The 13884-nt window shown below is 29.0% G+C and overlaps 1 protein-coding gene across 4 annotated transcripts in view; it reads left to right on the plus strand.

The window, feature by feature from the left end:
* Positions 1-12259, plus strand: part of Hmgcl (hydroxymethylglutaryl-CoA lyase) — a 43895-nt gene extending 31636 nt beyond the window's left edge. For all 4 annotated transcript variants that reach the window (XM_067283925.1, XM_067283924.1, XM_067283926.1 and 1 more), the window contains 3 exons: positions 2806-2994; positions 10378-10503; positions 12000-12259. In XM_067283925.1, coding sequence (XP_067140026.1) covers positions 2806-2994; positions 10378-10503; positions 12000-12101 — 417 coding nt within the window. In that variant the 3' untranslated portion in view covers positions 12102-12259. The remainder of the gene's footprint in view (positions 1-2805; positions 2995-10377; positions 10504-11999) is intronic.
* The last annotated feature ends 1625 nt before the right edge of the window (positions 12260-13884 follow it).

Genomic DNA, 13884 nt, shown 5'->3' on the forward strand with positions numbered 1-13884 from the left:
TAATTCCTTGTGCTTAGTAAAAATTATTTGCTGCTGTAAGGAAACTACTTTTATAGTATAGAAATTGATACAAGTGATAAACATCAAATTTTTAATGTTTTTTTTTAATGATAAATAAAACACATTTGCATTTATTAAGCAAAAGTATTTATTTAGTTTACAAAAGTTTTTACTTTTTTTTATTTAAAATATGCATTAGACTAATTTCCAAGATGTAAAGACAATAATTGCAAAAAAAAGGATATTAACAATTATAATTCTTTTGAAATTGATGTTTAATTTAATAAATACAGGAAGTCCTTGTTAGTTGTGATTATTTTGTTCCTTGAATTTCAAACTTCAAATTATTGAGTTTTGAATTATCCAAGATTTACATATTTCTGTACAGTATGCCAAATGCCACATAACTGATGTAATTTATTAAGCAAATAGAATACAGCTATGTACACAGAATGCTATTTTCATTAATAATAAATTTCATTAATAATAATAATAATATTATTATTATTATTATTATAATTGTCCAACTCCAGCTAAACATTAGTGGCTGCACACACTTTGTATCTATAAAATTCATCCCCAATTCATTAATTTCCTTGGTTCTACCATGTTCCACTGGAGAACAACATTGCATCTTAACCTCCATAACACTCACATAAAAACAAATCAAATACACATCAAGAGAGGAATTTTTCAAGGAGATTCCTTGAGCCCTCTTTGGTTCTACTTTGCACTTAACTCTTTATCTAACACATTGATATTGTAGCCCTATTGTATTTTGTTCAGACACATAAAAACAACACACTTCACATTATCACACATCATACATGGATGATATCAAACTTTGTCATCCACACATAATCAGCTTTATCTCTTACAAACTACACACACACACACATATTCAATATACAAATAGAGACAAATGCAAAATACTATTCATTTGAAAAGGGAGTTCTGTACTCAGAAGTGGAGATATTATAGTTTTACAAATATTTAGGATTCAACAGGCCAAACTTACAGAACATCTACAGATAAAACAAAGGTTAACACTCAAATACCAGAACAGATTGCATGCAGTACTAAAAATACACTTAAATGCAAAACATACTATTAAGGCTATTAATACCTACGTTGTTCCTACATTAACTTATGCACAGATCTTAAAACCAAAAGAATGTCTAGTTATACACTGGACATGCACAGATCTCAAGCAACTCCAAAAGAAAACAAGAGCAACATTTATAAGCATAAATAATATCACTCAAAATCATCTACAGAAAGACTAACTCTTCCTTGTCAAGAAGGTGACTGGAGCCTTACTAATATAGTTAACCTACTCTACAACAAATTCAGACACTCTTGTTTTTATGGAAAAACTCCCACAAACATCAAAATTACATAAAGCTATAACTCTGGCAGACTAACCACACACCTTTCAGCTTACATTCTGAGCACATGGACTTACTGTAGCTCAACACATAAATAACATTAGATACTATGAAGCAGTCATGTGTCCAAAAGGCACTTCATGGCAGACATGCCTATGGCCTAGCTCAGGATTATGTTGACAAAACTACATCAAACTACTGACTGACTAGGAGCTGCCTGTTTGGAGAGACTGAAGGGTTTATGGTTGTCATTCAAGATCAGGTCATGCACACTAAAAACTGTAGAAAACACTTCCTGAAGGATACATCACTAACAAATGGCTCTCTACAGTAAATGCCACATATAACCTCTGATTGCAAGTGCTCTTAGCACAAACAGAATATTTGCATAGGCATAATCAAGTAGCAAATATAATACACCAAGAGCTCGCTCACAAACACGGATTATTAAACACTCAGACACCATACTACAAATATACTCTTCAGGCAGTATTAGAAAATGACACACACAAATATACTACAACAGAACCATAATCACAGATAAAACAATTTATGACAATAGACCTGACAACTCTCGTCGACAAATGCAGTAAGATCTGTTTCAAACACTCATAATATAAAAAATGCTCACCCTGAAAAAATTAACAAGTACTGTACATTCCACTTATTCAAGAAATAAGACAGATGTGGAGGATGGATAAGGTATTTATTGTACCTGTTGTCCTCTCTTCAACCAGTGTTATACCACATACACATAGCACTACAGAAAGCCATAATATTGAACATGTCACATTGTTAGGAAGTTTCTAGACATTGACTCATACACCAATAATACAGCTTAATGTTAACTTGTTTGGATAGCTTTGCCTTGAGTTTAGTCTGGCTGAGCATGACATTCACAATATATAAATAAACTGCAGGTAAGCAGCACACATTTGGAAAGAACCTCACAGGTTTCCAGTTAGGTTTTATAAAAAGTAAAGCAGAATTCTCGAAATGTAGCCCAATTTATTTTTTTAAAGTGGCCAAAAGTAGTAAGTCACCCAATGTAACTTGTAGCCCAATCGTGCCATCCACTTTGGTCTAAACAAACACATATCACAGTTTGGACAGAATTTTCACTTCAGATTTTAAAGTAGCCATATTTCAAACTAACTAAATTCCTTTATGTGTAAATCTCTACATTCTGGCCAGGAAAAATAATACAGTTACAAACTAACAGGATTTCCTGTACATGTCAAATTATTTTTCTTCATAATACAGTTTATCTAAGATATACAAAAAATAAAGTAATAATAATTGTAATTATTTAATTTGATAACAATATACAGTTAACATTGTGTACTTTATTAAATAAACTATTGTGTTTGATTTTTGCAAGTAGATATCAGGTTTTTAAATAAAATATTCTTTTTAGGTAGCCAGTAAGATGTATGATATGGGTTGTTATGAAATATCGTTAGGAGATACCATTGGAGTTGGAACACCAGGATCTATCAAATCCATGCTGAATGAAGTCACAAAATCTTTGCCTGTTAGTGCTTTAGCTATTCATTGTCATGACACTTATGGACAAGCTCTAGCCAATATTTTAACATCATTACAGGTAAATTTTTAAAAATTTTTTCTTAAACACTATTTTTATGTAATTACAATATTTTGCTTTAACTCTAAAATTTACATTTCTCAATTCCATAAAATTTTCTTTTCTCAACATTGAGGGCTGATCAAAAATATCTGGTACAGAATTTATTATAGAAAAACAAAAAACAATTACAAAATATGACTTTCTAGATCATATGCAGCAATTTCAGGGATCCTTCCACTTTTCCTTGCATGTCTGATAGGCTGTTTGCGAATAACTACAGCTGCATGTTGCATTTAGTTGTATCTCCACAATGTCTTGATACCATTTCTCCTTTGGAATGGTTTTGAGCCTGAGAAAAAGAAAGAAGTTGCAAGATGCCAAATCTGGTAAGGTGGGTGAGGTAGTATGGGGATGCTGCACTTGGACAAAAGTTCCATGACATTTTGGGTTGTGTGGCACAACTCATTGTCATGGTACAGAAACCTGTTGCCAGAAGACCATTTGTGAGGACATTTCCAACAAACTGCAATGCAGAACAGTATGATGATCAACAGTCTCATTGATTCAGTCTGTGTGGTTGTCATCAATTGAAGTACATCCTTTTTTGAAATGTAAATACCACTGAAATGTTTTGGACTGACTGAGTGTTGTTTCTCCAAATGCTTGTTGAAGTATTTCAGACATTTTGATGACCATCTTACCAAGTTTCCAGCAAGTACATTACTTGTAGTGTGAAATGGACAAGTTTAACAACAGAGGGAAGCACATGCCTGCACAGTAGCCCATCTCACTGATGATTGATAGCTGCTGTCGGAAGATATAGTGAAATACATTCCACGGTTGCTACATTATTAGTTTCTCTATAAAGAAAAAAAATTAAGTGTCTCAGATATTAGCCCTCGTAAATAAATTACATAGTTCAAACATTTTTAAGAAAAGATAATTTTTTTACATATTTTATGTTCCATTAAATTGTTAGTGAACCATATATTGGGTTGTTTGGAAAGTTCGTAGCGATTTTTAAGAGAAATAAAAGAAATTGTTTTAAAACTAAAAATATACTTTTATTCCATTATGTATGCGCCATTGTTTTTAATGACGTGTTGCCATCTATGGGGCAGCTTCATGATACCCTCTTCGTAGAACTTTCCAGTTTTTCCCACGAAAAACTGATCCACATGGTTTTTGCAAGCTTCCAAAGTATCAAAGTTTTTATCATGAAGGGAATTTTGTAGAGAACAGAACAAATGGTAGTCCGACGGGGCAAGGTCGGGTGAGTAAGGGGGGTGAGGTAAAACATCCCAGCCTAGTTCCAATAATTTTTGGCGTGTTCGTAAAGACGTGTGAGGTCTGGCATTATCTTGGTGAAACACAATGCCTTTTCTATTGGCCAGTTCCGGACGTTTTTCTTTAATTGCCATGTTCAGCTTATCCAATTGGGAACAATACTTATCAGAATCAATTGTTTGATTCCATAGAAGCAGCTTGTAGTACAGGATTCCTTTCCAATCCCACCAGACAGTGAGTATGACCTTCTTTGGATGAAGACCAGCCTTTGGAGTTTTTAATGGTGATTCATTTTTCTTACCTCGTGATCGTTTTTGGCTGATGTTGTTATAAATGATCCACTTTTCATCACCTGTCACTAAACGCTTCAGAAAAGGGTCATTTTCATTTTGTCTTTCAAGAGAATCACAAATGGAGATGCGATCCAGTAAGTTTTTTTCCGTTAAGTCAGTGAGGTATCCAAATGCCATAATGATTCACGTATCCGAGCTTCTTTAGATGTTGAAATACAGTACTGTGTGATGACTTCACTATGTCTGCAATCTCTCGAGTTGTGTAATGAGGGTTTTCATCCAATAATGCTTTGATCTGGTCCTCTTCAATAACAGGAGGTCTTCCTGAGCGAGGAGCATCTTCAAGGCTGAAATTACCTGTTTTAAATTTTGCAAACCACTTTTGAACAGTTGATTCTGATACAGCACTCCCACCATAAACATCACATATCTTTTTTGCTGTTTGTACAGCATTTTTATCTTTACGAAAAAAGAAAAGAAACAAGTGTCGATAATGCACGTTGTTCGCATCCATTTTTTGCAATGAGACAAATTAAACGCTATTTGAATAATCTTAACGGTTTTTTTGTAACGGACGCGTCTCAAGGTCATTTATCGTAATATTCATTGGTTTGTACAATTCTAATCATTTTTGCGTCAATCAGTGTCTCAACTGTCGGCTATCAAAAATCGCTACGAACTTTCCGAACAACCCAATAGTTACATAAAAACCAAAGTTTTACTTTGTATAAAAGTTATACAAATTTTCATAAGCAAAATTTAATTAGATACTAATGAAAATAAAAAATTTATGCAGTAGCTATATGGAATAAATGTGACAATGTGTAATCACCCACTATGTTTCTGCACCATTTGGCATCAGAATCCTGACATGGCATTAACATTGTGTCTTATGGATACACACAGAAACCACTATGGTCACTAATTATTGTTCATGCACAGGCAGTTGGATTTGGTATGGAGGAGGTCCGAGAGGCACAGTGTGTCCGAAAGAAGAACACTCAACTACAGATTTAGCAAACAAATATTTTATTTATGTAGATTTATACATATATTTATAGCTATAGGAGGTTAATTAGGATTTCACTATAGAGTTATTAGGACTATTGTTGCTGGCCCTAACTGCAAGAAAGAGTTTACATTCAATTGCATGTTGATAAATATCTTGAATATAACCAAGAAAGTTGTTCCTTATTCGTTGGAGAGGTCGACAACAATATTTGGCAAATAGGTGAATTGGAGGACATCTGGTCCCTAGAGCGGCCAGAAGATTGAAGATCAATGTGGATTGCTCAATGATAGTTCAGTAGGATGAAAGTCATTGGGATGTTTGATCCAAGGTGGTTGATTTAGGCGATGTATCAGAGATCTGGAAGAAGAAATATGGGCGACAAACTCTGGAGATGGCAAAATGCCCTCATTTTCATTGATTTTCTTTTTTACCAAAGATGGGGAGGATCCCCAAATAATGTTAATTTCTATGTCTAATAAACAAATTCTGATCATTAGGTTCCTGGTGACACATCCAGAAGATGCTTCCTTGTTCAGAGATGACACAAGTCTGTGGGAAAAGGAAAAAAAAGTCCAAAAACAATATGATTATTTCTTTTTTGAAAAATTTTTTATCAAGTTCGGGCTCTCACATAAAGAACTGATCTGAATTAATTTAGAACATACCAAAAATTTCAAAATTTATGATGTGAAATAGTGATGTTTGATTAATAAACTGATTTTAATTTATTTGTGGTGTTTTGTGCTGCATAAATATTTTATAATCACAGACAGAAGGAATAATGTTTTCAATCATTTCTACAGATCTTCAGGTCAAAAGTTTTTGAAAATGTTTGACCTGAAGATCTATAGAAATGATTAACATTTTGAATCTTTTCATCCATGATTAAGATCCATAAATAACTCCAGTAAATAAAGGGATTTTGTGCTTTTGTACTTACAATTATTTTCTAGAAAAAAGGGTGAGTGAAATAAAATATTTAGTTTTAACTTATAGAAAGAAAAATATAAATTGAAATTTTTATTTTTATTCTGATGAAACCGTGTTTTTTATTTCTTTGCTTACATAGACACAGACGCAAAGTAGTGACAATTTTCAAACACTAGGCAAATTATTCATCTTTTTATTCAGTTGGGACGCTTACTACAAAACATGTTTCAGGCTCCTGCCCCTCTACAGCCAACTAAACAATAAAATCAAACATGAGAAGAGGATATGTATAAATACACGAATTATAATCAGTCCCAACTGAATAAAAATATGAATAATTTGCCTAGTGTTTGCAAACTCACTACATTGTGTCTGTGTCTGTGTAAGCAAATAAATTGAAATGTAACTTACTTACATTTCTCAAATTTATTAAACATGATTGATTCCCCTTGTATAATTTATAGTATTATATTATTTTTCAAAATATAAATGTGTTATTATTAATCAATAAATAATAATCAAATAGCTGATTTCTGATGTAATATCAAATTCAAATTTACAAACAAATTTTTATAGATAAGATTGTGTATATCATTTCACTTAAAACTTATGCTGAATAAAAATAATTTTAGAAAATTAAATCAAAATACATGACTAAATTAATTATGACGATTCATTTTTTAAATCACATGGCTATGCAATAATTGCATTATTCAAAATACTTTATGGAGCTTTTACCTTGTAACTTAAAAAATCTGTACTTAATTATAGCGGTTATGTTTTGGAAACCATGAATATGGAAGGGAGAAATAAATAACAAAATGTCTTTAGCAATATGATTGAAAAAATAAAAATACATTCTTTTAGATTCATAAATAACAAAAGTATGGTCAGTTGTATCTGCCAGATTCTTCTTTCTGCAAATGGGCTAACACTTTCTATAGCCTTTTTTACATTTTTCACTAGTCTTTTTGTTAGATGACAGTTTTATCCTAACAAATTGACAAACTAAAACCCATTTGCAATTATTTATTATGATGTCATCACAATGCCAGGTTGCAATTTTTAATTTATTATATATATTAAATTAATGTTCTTCACATCAAATTAGTAGTGGCTTGCTCCTTTACATCATACTTTTCCTTTAACAATAGATGACTGGCATGACTAACACTTTTCAGAGGAAAAATTTTTGAATTGAAATAATATGACTTCCGGTTTGCATCGGAATTTCTTATATACTGTATTTACTCGCATATAGGACACAATGTGATTTTAAATATCAAAATGAAATAAAATTAGAATTGTATTAATAAATCTAATTTTCTTTGTTTAATTACAAATAAAATATCAAATGCACATAAATGCACACATTGTCCCACAAAAATTACTGGCATTTTAAAACTTTAAGGAAAACTCTTGTAAAATCAACAACATAATTTGTTAATGTAAAGCTGGACAATTGGGAACTTATTTTGCCAGTTCTTAACAGTCAAACCACTCTGTCGATTACACTTATGAGTTTCTGAATAATCATCTGTTTTCATGTGGGAATGGATTCAACCTTATTGGTAGCCTGTGTAATTTTGGAATTTCAAATTGGAATTCAATTCAAAAGCTTTGTTATTCCTATTGCTATTTATTTTTATTCCTGATAATATACAAGAATGATTCAAATGACCCAGATAAAATATTCTTGTTTTCAAACACCAAAGTGTGAGCATCCGGTAAAAAATGCAAATACACAGTTTATAAAAATTACTGCAAAAATGTAGAGAATCCTTTGCTTGCACATATGGGATGACCTTTTTTAAGCAGTGAAAAATGAATAAAAACCTCATCTTATATCTGAGTAAATATGGTAGTTAATTAGGGTCTCCTGATCCTATGGTTTCCATATCCGTTCTCAAGATTAAGGAAAAACTGAAAAAATTTATAGACCTATAAATTCCTACTAATTGTAGCTCAAAAATCATACAAGAAACTTTGAGATAACAATTAGACCATGCTAGTATAAATTAACAATAGGAATCATTAAATTGTTCTTCTAATATTTTTATCTGTAAATGAGCAAATTTTAACTTTTCAAATATGAAATTTCTATTGTGTAATGTTTTTAATATTAATACAAATTGCTAAGTAAAAATTTAATATTAAAATCATTGTAATGTAAGATATTAAAAATACTAAGCTGAAACTGATGTGTAATATAATTAATAATTATTCAAGATATCTTTAATGATTAAACAAAAGAATTTAATATTGTTAAAAAAAATTAATAAAAACTATTACTTAAAATCAAATTTAAACTTATTCTTTTTCAAAAATTATGTAAAATTGAATGTAAAGTTGAATGTAAAATGTTTTTATGTAATTAAATTTCAATACATAAAAATATTTTACATTCAACTTGAAATTATAATAGAATAAGAAGTACGCAATTCCAAATATATTCTATAAAAATTTGTATGAAGTGTTGGATTATGTAAAATGCATCAGATATAATACTCTGACAGTTTTGTAAGTGGAAAAGCACTAAAGAATATCTGATATTCAGGAGGGATTTTGGATAAGTATAGACAATTTCAAATGTTTAGTAAGAAATAATTCTAGAATTATCTTATTATTTTCAGTTATATGTTAACCTTCAAAGTATGATTATATGAGAAACAATTTTTTAGCTACTTTCAATTTAGTCTCCTTTTCTAGAATCATGTTTATTTAAATTTCAAATAACTATTTTTTTTATCATTAAGTTTTTAAAATGTCACAAAAGAAAACTTTTTTCATTGTTAAAATCTGTGGTCTGTATATGTTCAGTATAAATATTTTAAATGATCAAAAATAGAGAGATATACAAAAATCTATGAAATGAAAATATTTTAAATTAGGAAATTAATGTAATTGTTTAAAAATTTTTTGGAAATTTCAAGTTATGTCTTTAGACAATAAATTCAGCTGATGTCATTCAAGTAAAAAATTTGAAATCTGGGTCATATTTTAAAATCCCGGCTACTAGTCATCGCCCTTAAATAAAAAGGATAAGTAACTTGGGTTATTCCAACCATCTCATTAACATAACATAATGCAAATCTTGAAATTTGTGTTAAATTGTTTTTTTTAATTACACTTTGAATAAACAAATAAAATACAACACTTAATAAAATTTTAACACGTTCGTAATTAATTCACTTTAGAACAATATTTAATGCCATCATATTAATTTACATAATAATGTCAGTTTGATTTTCTTATTGCTGGTACACATTAATCTTATTTGATGTTTTTATATTGTTTCAATTATGTTAATATATTATGATGAATGATCTTACTACCAATAAAAAAGATAATGACACTTAATAACAGAACTTTATAGAAGTCATCATATATTTGATGACCTTATTTTAGGTAAAAAAATCAATATTTAAAATAATCAGCAATTTTTGATTGAATATTAATAAAATGTTGTCTATAATACAGAGAATAACTGCACATTCTATTCAGTATTGTATTCTTACCATATTTTAAAATAAGGTGTGGGCATGTTGAATGCTGCACTATTGTTCAAATAATAATAATATGAAAAAAGCTACCAGATTTATTCCATTAATAGTTGAGTCATAATTGCACCCAATTCCCAAACAATAGAAATAATAGTCTCCCCCTAATAAACACTGTATTTATTCTAATAAAAAGTACGTTACTTTGTATTTCTCTGGAATAATAATAGTATATTCTTTATATTTAATATAACAGCTCAGGAAATTTATAAATACTGTAAAGTAATTTTCATTTATATTTTTTGCAGTCAATATTTTCTGTTTATTTAAAATGTTAAAAGATTTATGCAGTATATAAAAATAATAAAATTTATTTCAGATGGGAGTAAGTGTAGTGGATGCATCTGTTGCTGGTCTAGGTGGATGTCCTTATGCTCAGAATGCATCTGGAAATGTTGCCACTGAAGATGTAGTATATATGTTGCATGGCATGGGAATTAAAACGGTATGTTTTGTTTTTTTTTATCAGAATAAACAACTCAAATGCTCAATTATTGAAAATAGATATTATTCTAGTAGCAATATTTCTACATTTAGTTTAATATGTTGAATTATTTCATAAAGGTCTAAAATATTAACAATAATAAGTCTATTTTATCAAAAAATAAACTACAAATCTCAATATAACTTTTACACTACAGATTTACTAAATACCTGTAAGTTGTATTACTAGTGTTTCACTAAAATATTTAACAGAAAATACATGATAAATCTTAAGATTTGTTATTAAATGTTTGAACTTTAAAAAAAATAACATAATGATCTAATAAAAAAAAAGAACATTTTGAAGTTCAGTGTTTTTCTAATTTATTTTCCTTTCAATGAAAACCTGAAAAATTTTTGAAGAATTTACACTACCCTCCTAAGGAAAAATGCCATATCTACAAAAATTTCAAATTTCAAACTGGGGTTTCTAATACTTATAGCATTCCTTCTTGGCAGGTATAGAAATACAGTAGAGCGTTGTTTATCCAAAGTGTCTGTTAATCTTTCGATTAACCGACACTTTGGATAATCTTTCCAGTCAGACTATGTCATGCTGAATCGAACATTTTTGATACTAGATTAACTTCTAAAGTATAATTTCTTTTGTTTTTATATTTTTCAATATATTTATTTTGTTTGTAAAAAATAAAGAAACAATAGCCACAATTATTATTATAAAAATTTTCATTAGGCTTAAAATCAACAAAAATTCAACACAAAGCGACACGCAACAGAGAAAAATTTGAACATCGAACAGATTAATGTATTTTTTCGTACATAATCGGTTATCCAAACAACCCCAGTCCCCAATTGATTCAGATAAACGATGCTCTACTGCAGGGATGGGCAACCTGCGGCCCACATTCACATATTTTGCAGCTCGCAACGCATAAAATGTGAATAAATATATCAATTTCCCAGCTTAAGGAAGTATGCAGCAAAAATTCAAATATTATTTTTACAACTTATGTATGTGAATAGTTTTTCTTGCAATGAATTTAGTAAAAATTAAAACAAGAAACAGGCTAACAGACGCATCGAAACTAATTTAAAACTAGTAGTGACGAATATTTAACCGAATATTTAACCAAATATTTCCAATAAATTATGTTTACATCAGTTCCAGAAGTTAAATTAAGTATACCTATGCTAATTTATAATTATATATGAATAAATAATTTTGATTTACCGACATTTTTTTCTCTTTCTCTTGTATGCAGCCCGCATCAGTTCAAAAGTCTTAAAATGTGGTCCTTACATAGAAAAAGGTTGCCCATCCCTGCTCTACTGAATGTTTAAACATATTTTTATTAGAAACCTCAACTTGAAATTTTTGTAGATACAGCATCTTTCCTTAAGTGGACAGTACATGAATGATGATTATCTTAACTGAAATTTGAATGTAGATCTGTGATTTTCAAACTGTGATGATGATTTTTTTTCCAATATTTTCAGGGTATAAATCTAAGTAAATTACTAGATGCTGGTGAATATATATGTCAAGCTCTTAAAAAGTCTTCAAGATCCAAAGTTGCTGCAGCACTAAGTAAATTGTAATAGACTATGTCAATAAACTGATATATTATCAGATTTCATGCAACACTCACAAGATTAGAATATGATAAAAATGATTATCATGTATTTTGTAAAGGTATTTTATTTATATTTTCATATATTTCATTTATTTATTTATTCAATAAGAAAAATGTTGTTAAATTAAAGTATGTAATGCTTGATTTGATGAATGTCTATTTGTATACTTATAAAAAATGAGAAAATACAATGTTTAAAAATAGTTAAAATGACTTGAATATTTGATAAGAAAACTGATTCGGTATATTTATAGAATACTATTTTTAAAGGATATTAAGAGTTTTAATGGTTGCAAGTTGTCATGAAATTACTATACTTGTAAACCTTAGAATATTACTTTAATATGACAATAAAACTTGCTTTGTTTTGTTTAAAACTAATAATAAGTTATATTGAAACTCAAATAGTAATACAATGCTGCTTTAAATGTATTTATAACCAAAATTATTCAATGAATTTTGCACAATAATACTCAGATTACATAGTTAATGATCATTTATTTATTAAGTAGAATAATTAAAAAAATTAAATATAAAGCATTACTTGCTTCTGTAACAGTTTAAATGATTTTGCATAAGCTGTACTTATAGCTGACTAAAGATTTAAATATATTGAGTTAATTTTATAATAGTATTCATTTCATATAAGAAAATTTTAAACACTTTTTCTACAGAAATAAGTAAATTAGTTTAATTTAACTGGTCATTTTGAATATAATTAGTATGATGTTCAGAAAGGATTGAGATTAAATTCCAGTTAATCACTGTTTATTACAACACAGAACTTTTATGTATCCTGATACAACAACCAATTTTTACCAATTATAATAAATGTTTGGTTCATTTTACTTATAAATTAATTTTAGAAAACATGTGCAGCAAGATTATTATTATTTAAACAGCTAGCTGTTTTGATTTTAATGCTTTTAGAGTAAAAAAAAAAATGACTATCCAGATGTACTGAATTTAAATTGCTTCATTTTCTATGAAAACTAAGAAAAATGTATCCCTGCTGAGAGAGATTAATGGTACACATTTGGTACAGTAAAAATGACATTGTTTAATACATTTAACACAACCAACTTATAATATGAAAGTGAAAAAAAATGTTTTTAACATGTATAGTTCCTAACTTGCATCCGATTCTTGTTTGTGTTGGAAATATAAATGTGACTCAATTAGAAAGCAATTGAAGTAACCATATTTTCTGCAAGATGCTGCATAGAATTAACTATATGAAAATTTCTCTGTAACAGAAATTCAAACAACGTTCAAGTTTAAATTTCTGAATCTTAAAAAATGAGATATGAGTGTATTAAAAACTTAAAATTTATATTTATTTTCAGTAAGATGATAATTTTATTATTTCTCAAGCTGTCATGACTCATCTAGTGTCTGTATATTTTTAAATATTTCAACATTAATTCAAGAGATGAGAAGAACTGAGAAATATAATTAATTTGACATGTCAAAGTTCAGGTTGTTAGCCTAATTATTGACACTTTATTAAAATACTTAGTAAACACTAGTGTTGTGTTGTGTTCCAGTCAGTGTCAATAATTATATAAACAACATGAAATTAAGACATCAAGAAACCAATTCGAAAGTTCTCGATTTAGTTAAAAAGAAAATAAATACATCACCTTTTCAATTGTTCCATTTGCATATGCTTTATAATATTTTGGTTATAAATATTAAAAAATTTTACTGAATTGTTCTAAAACTGAATCATTTTAAGCTTGGGTAAA

The sequence above is a fragment of the Centruroides vittatus genome, unplaced genomic scaffold, assembly GCF_030686945.1.
Source record: "Centruroides vittatus isolate TY-2023 unplaced genomic scaffold, ASM3068694v2 scaffold_1015, whole genome shotgun sequence".
Lineage (NCBI taxonomy): Eukaryota > Metazoa > Arthropoda > Arachnida > Scorpiones > Buthidae > Centruroides > Centruroides vittatus.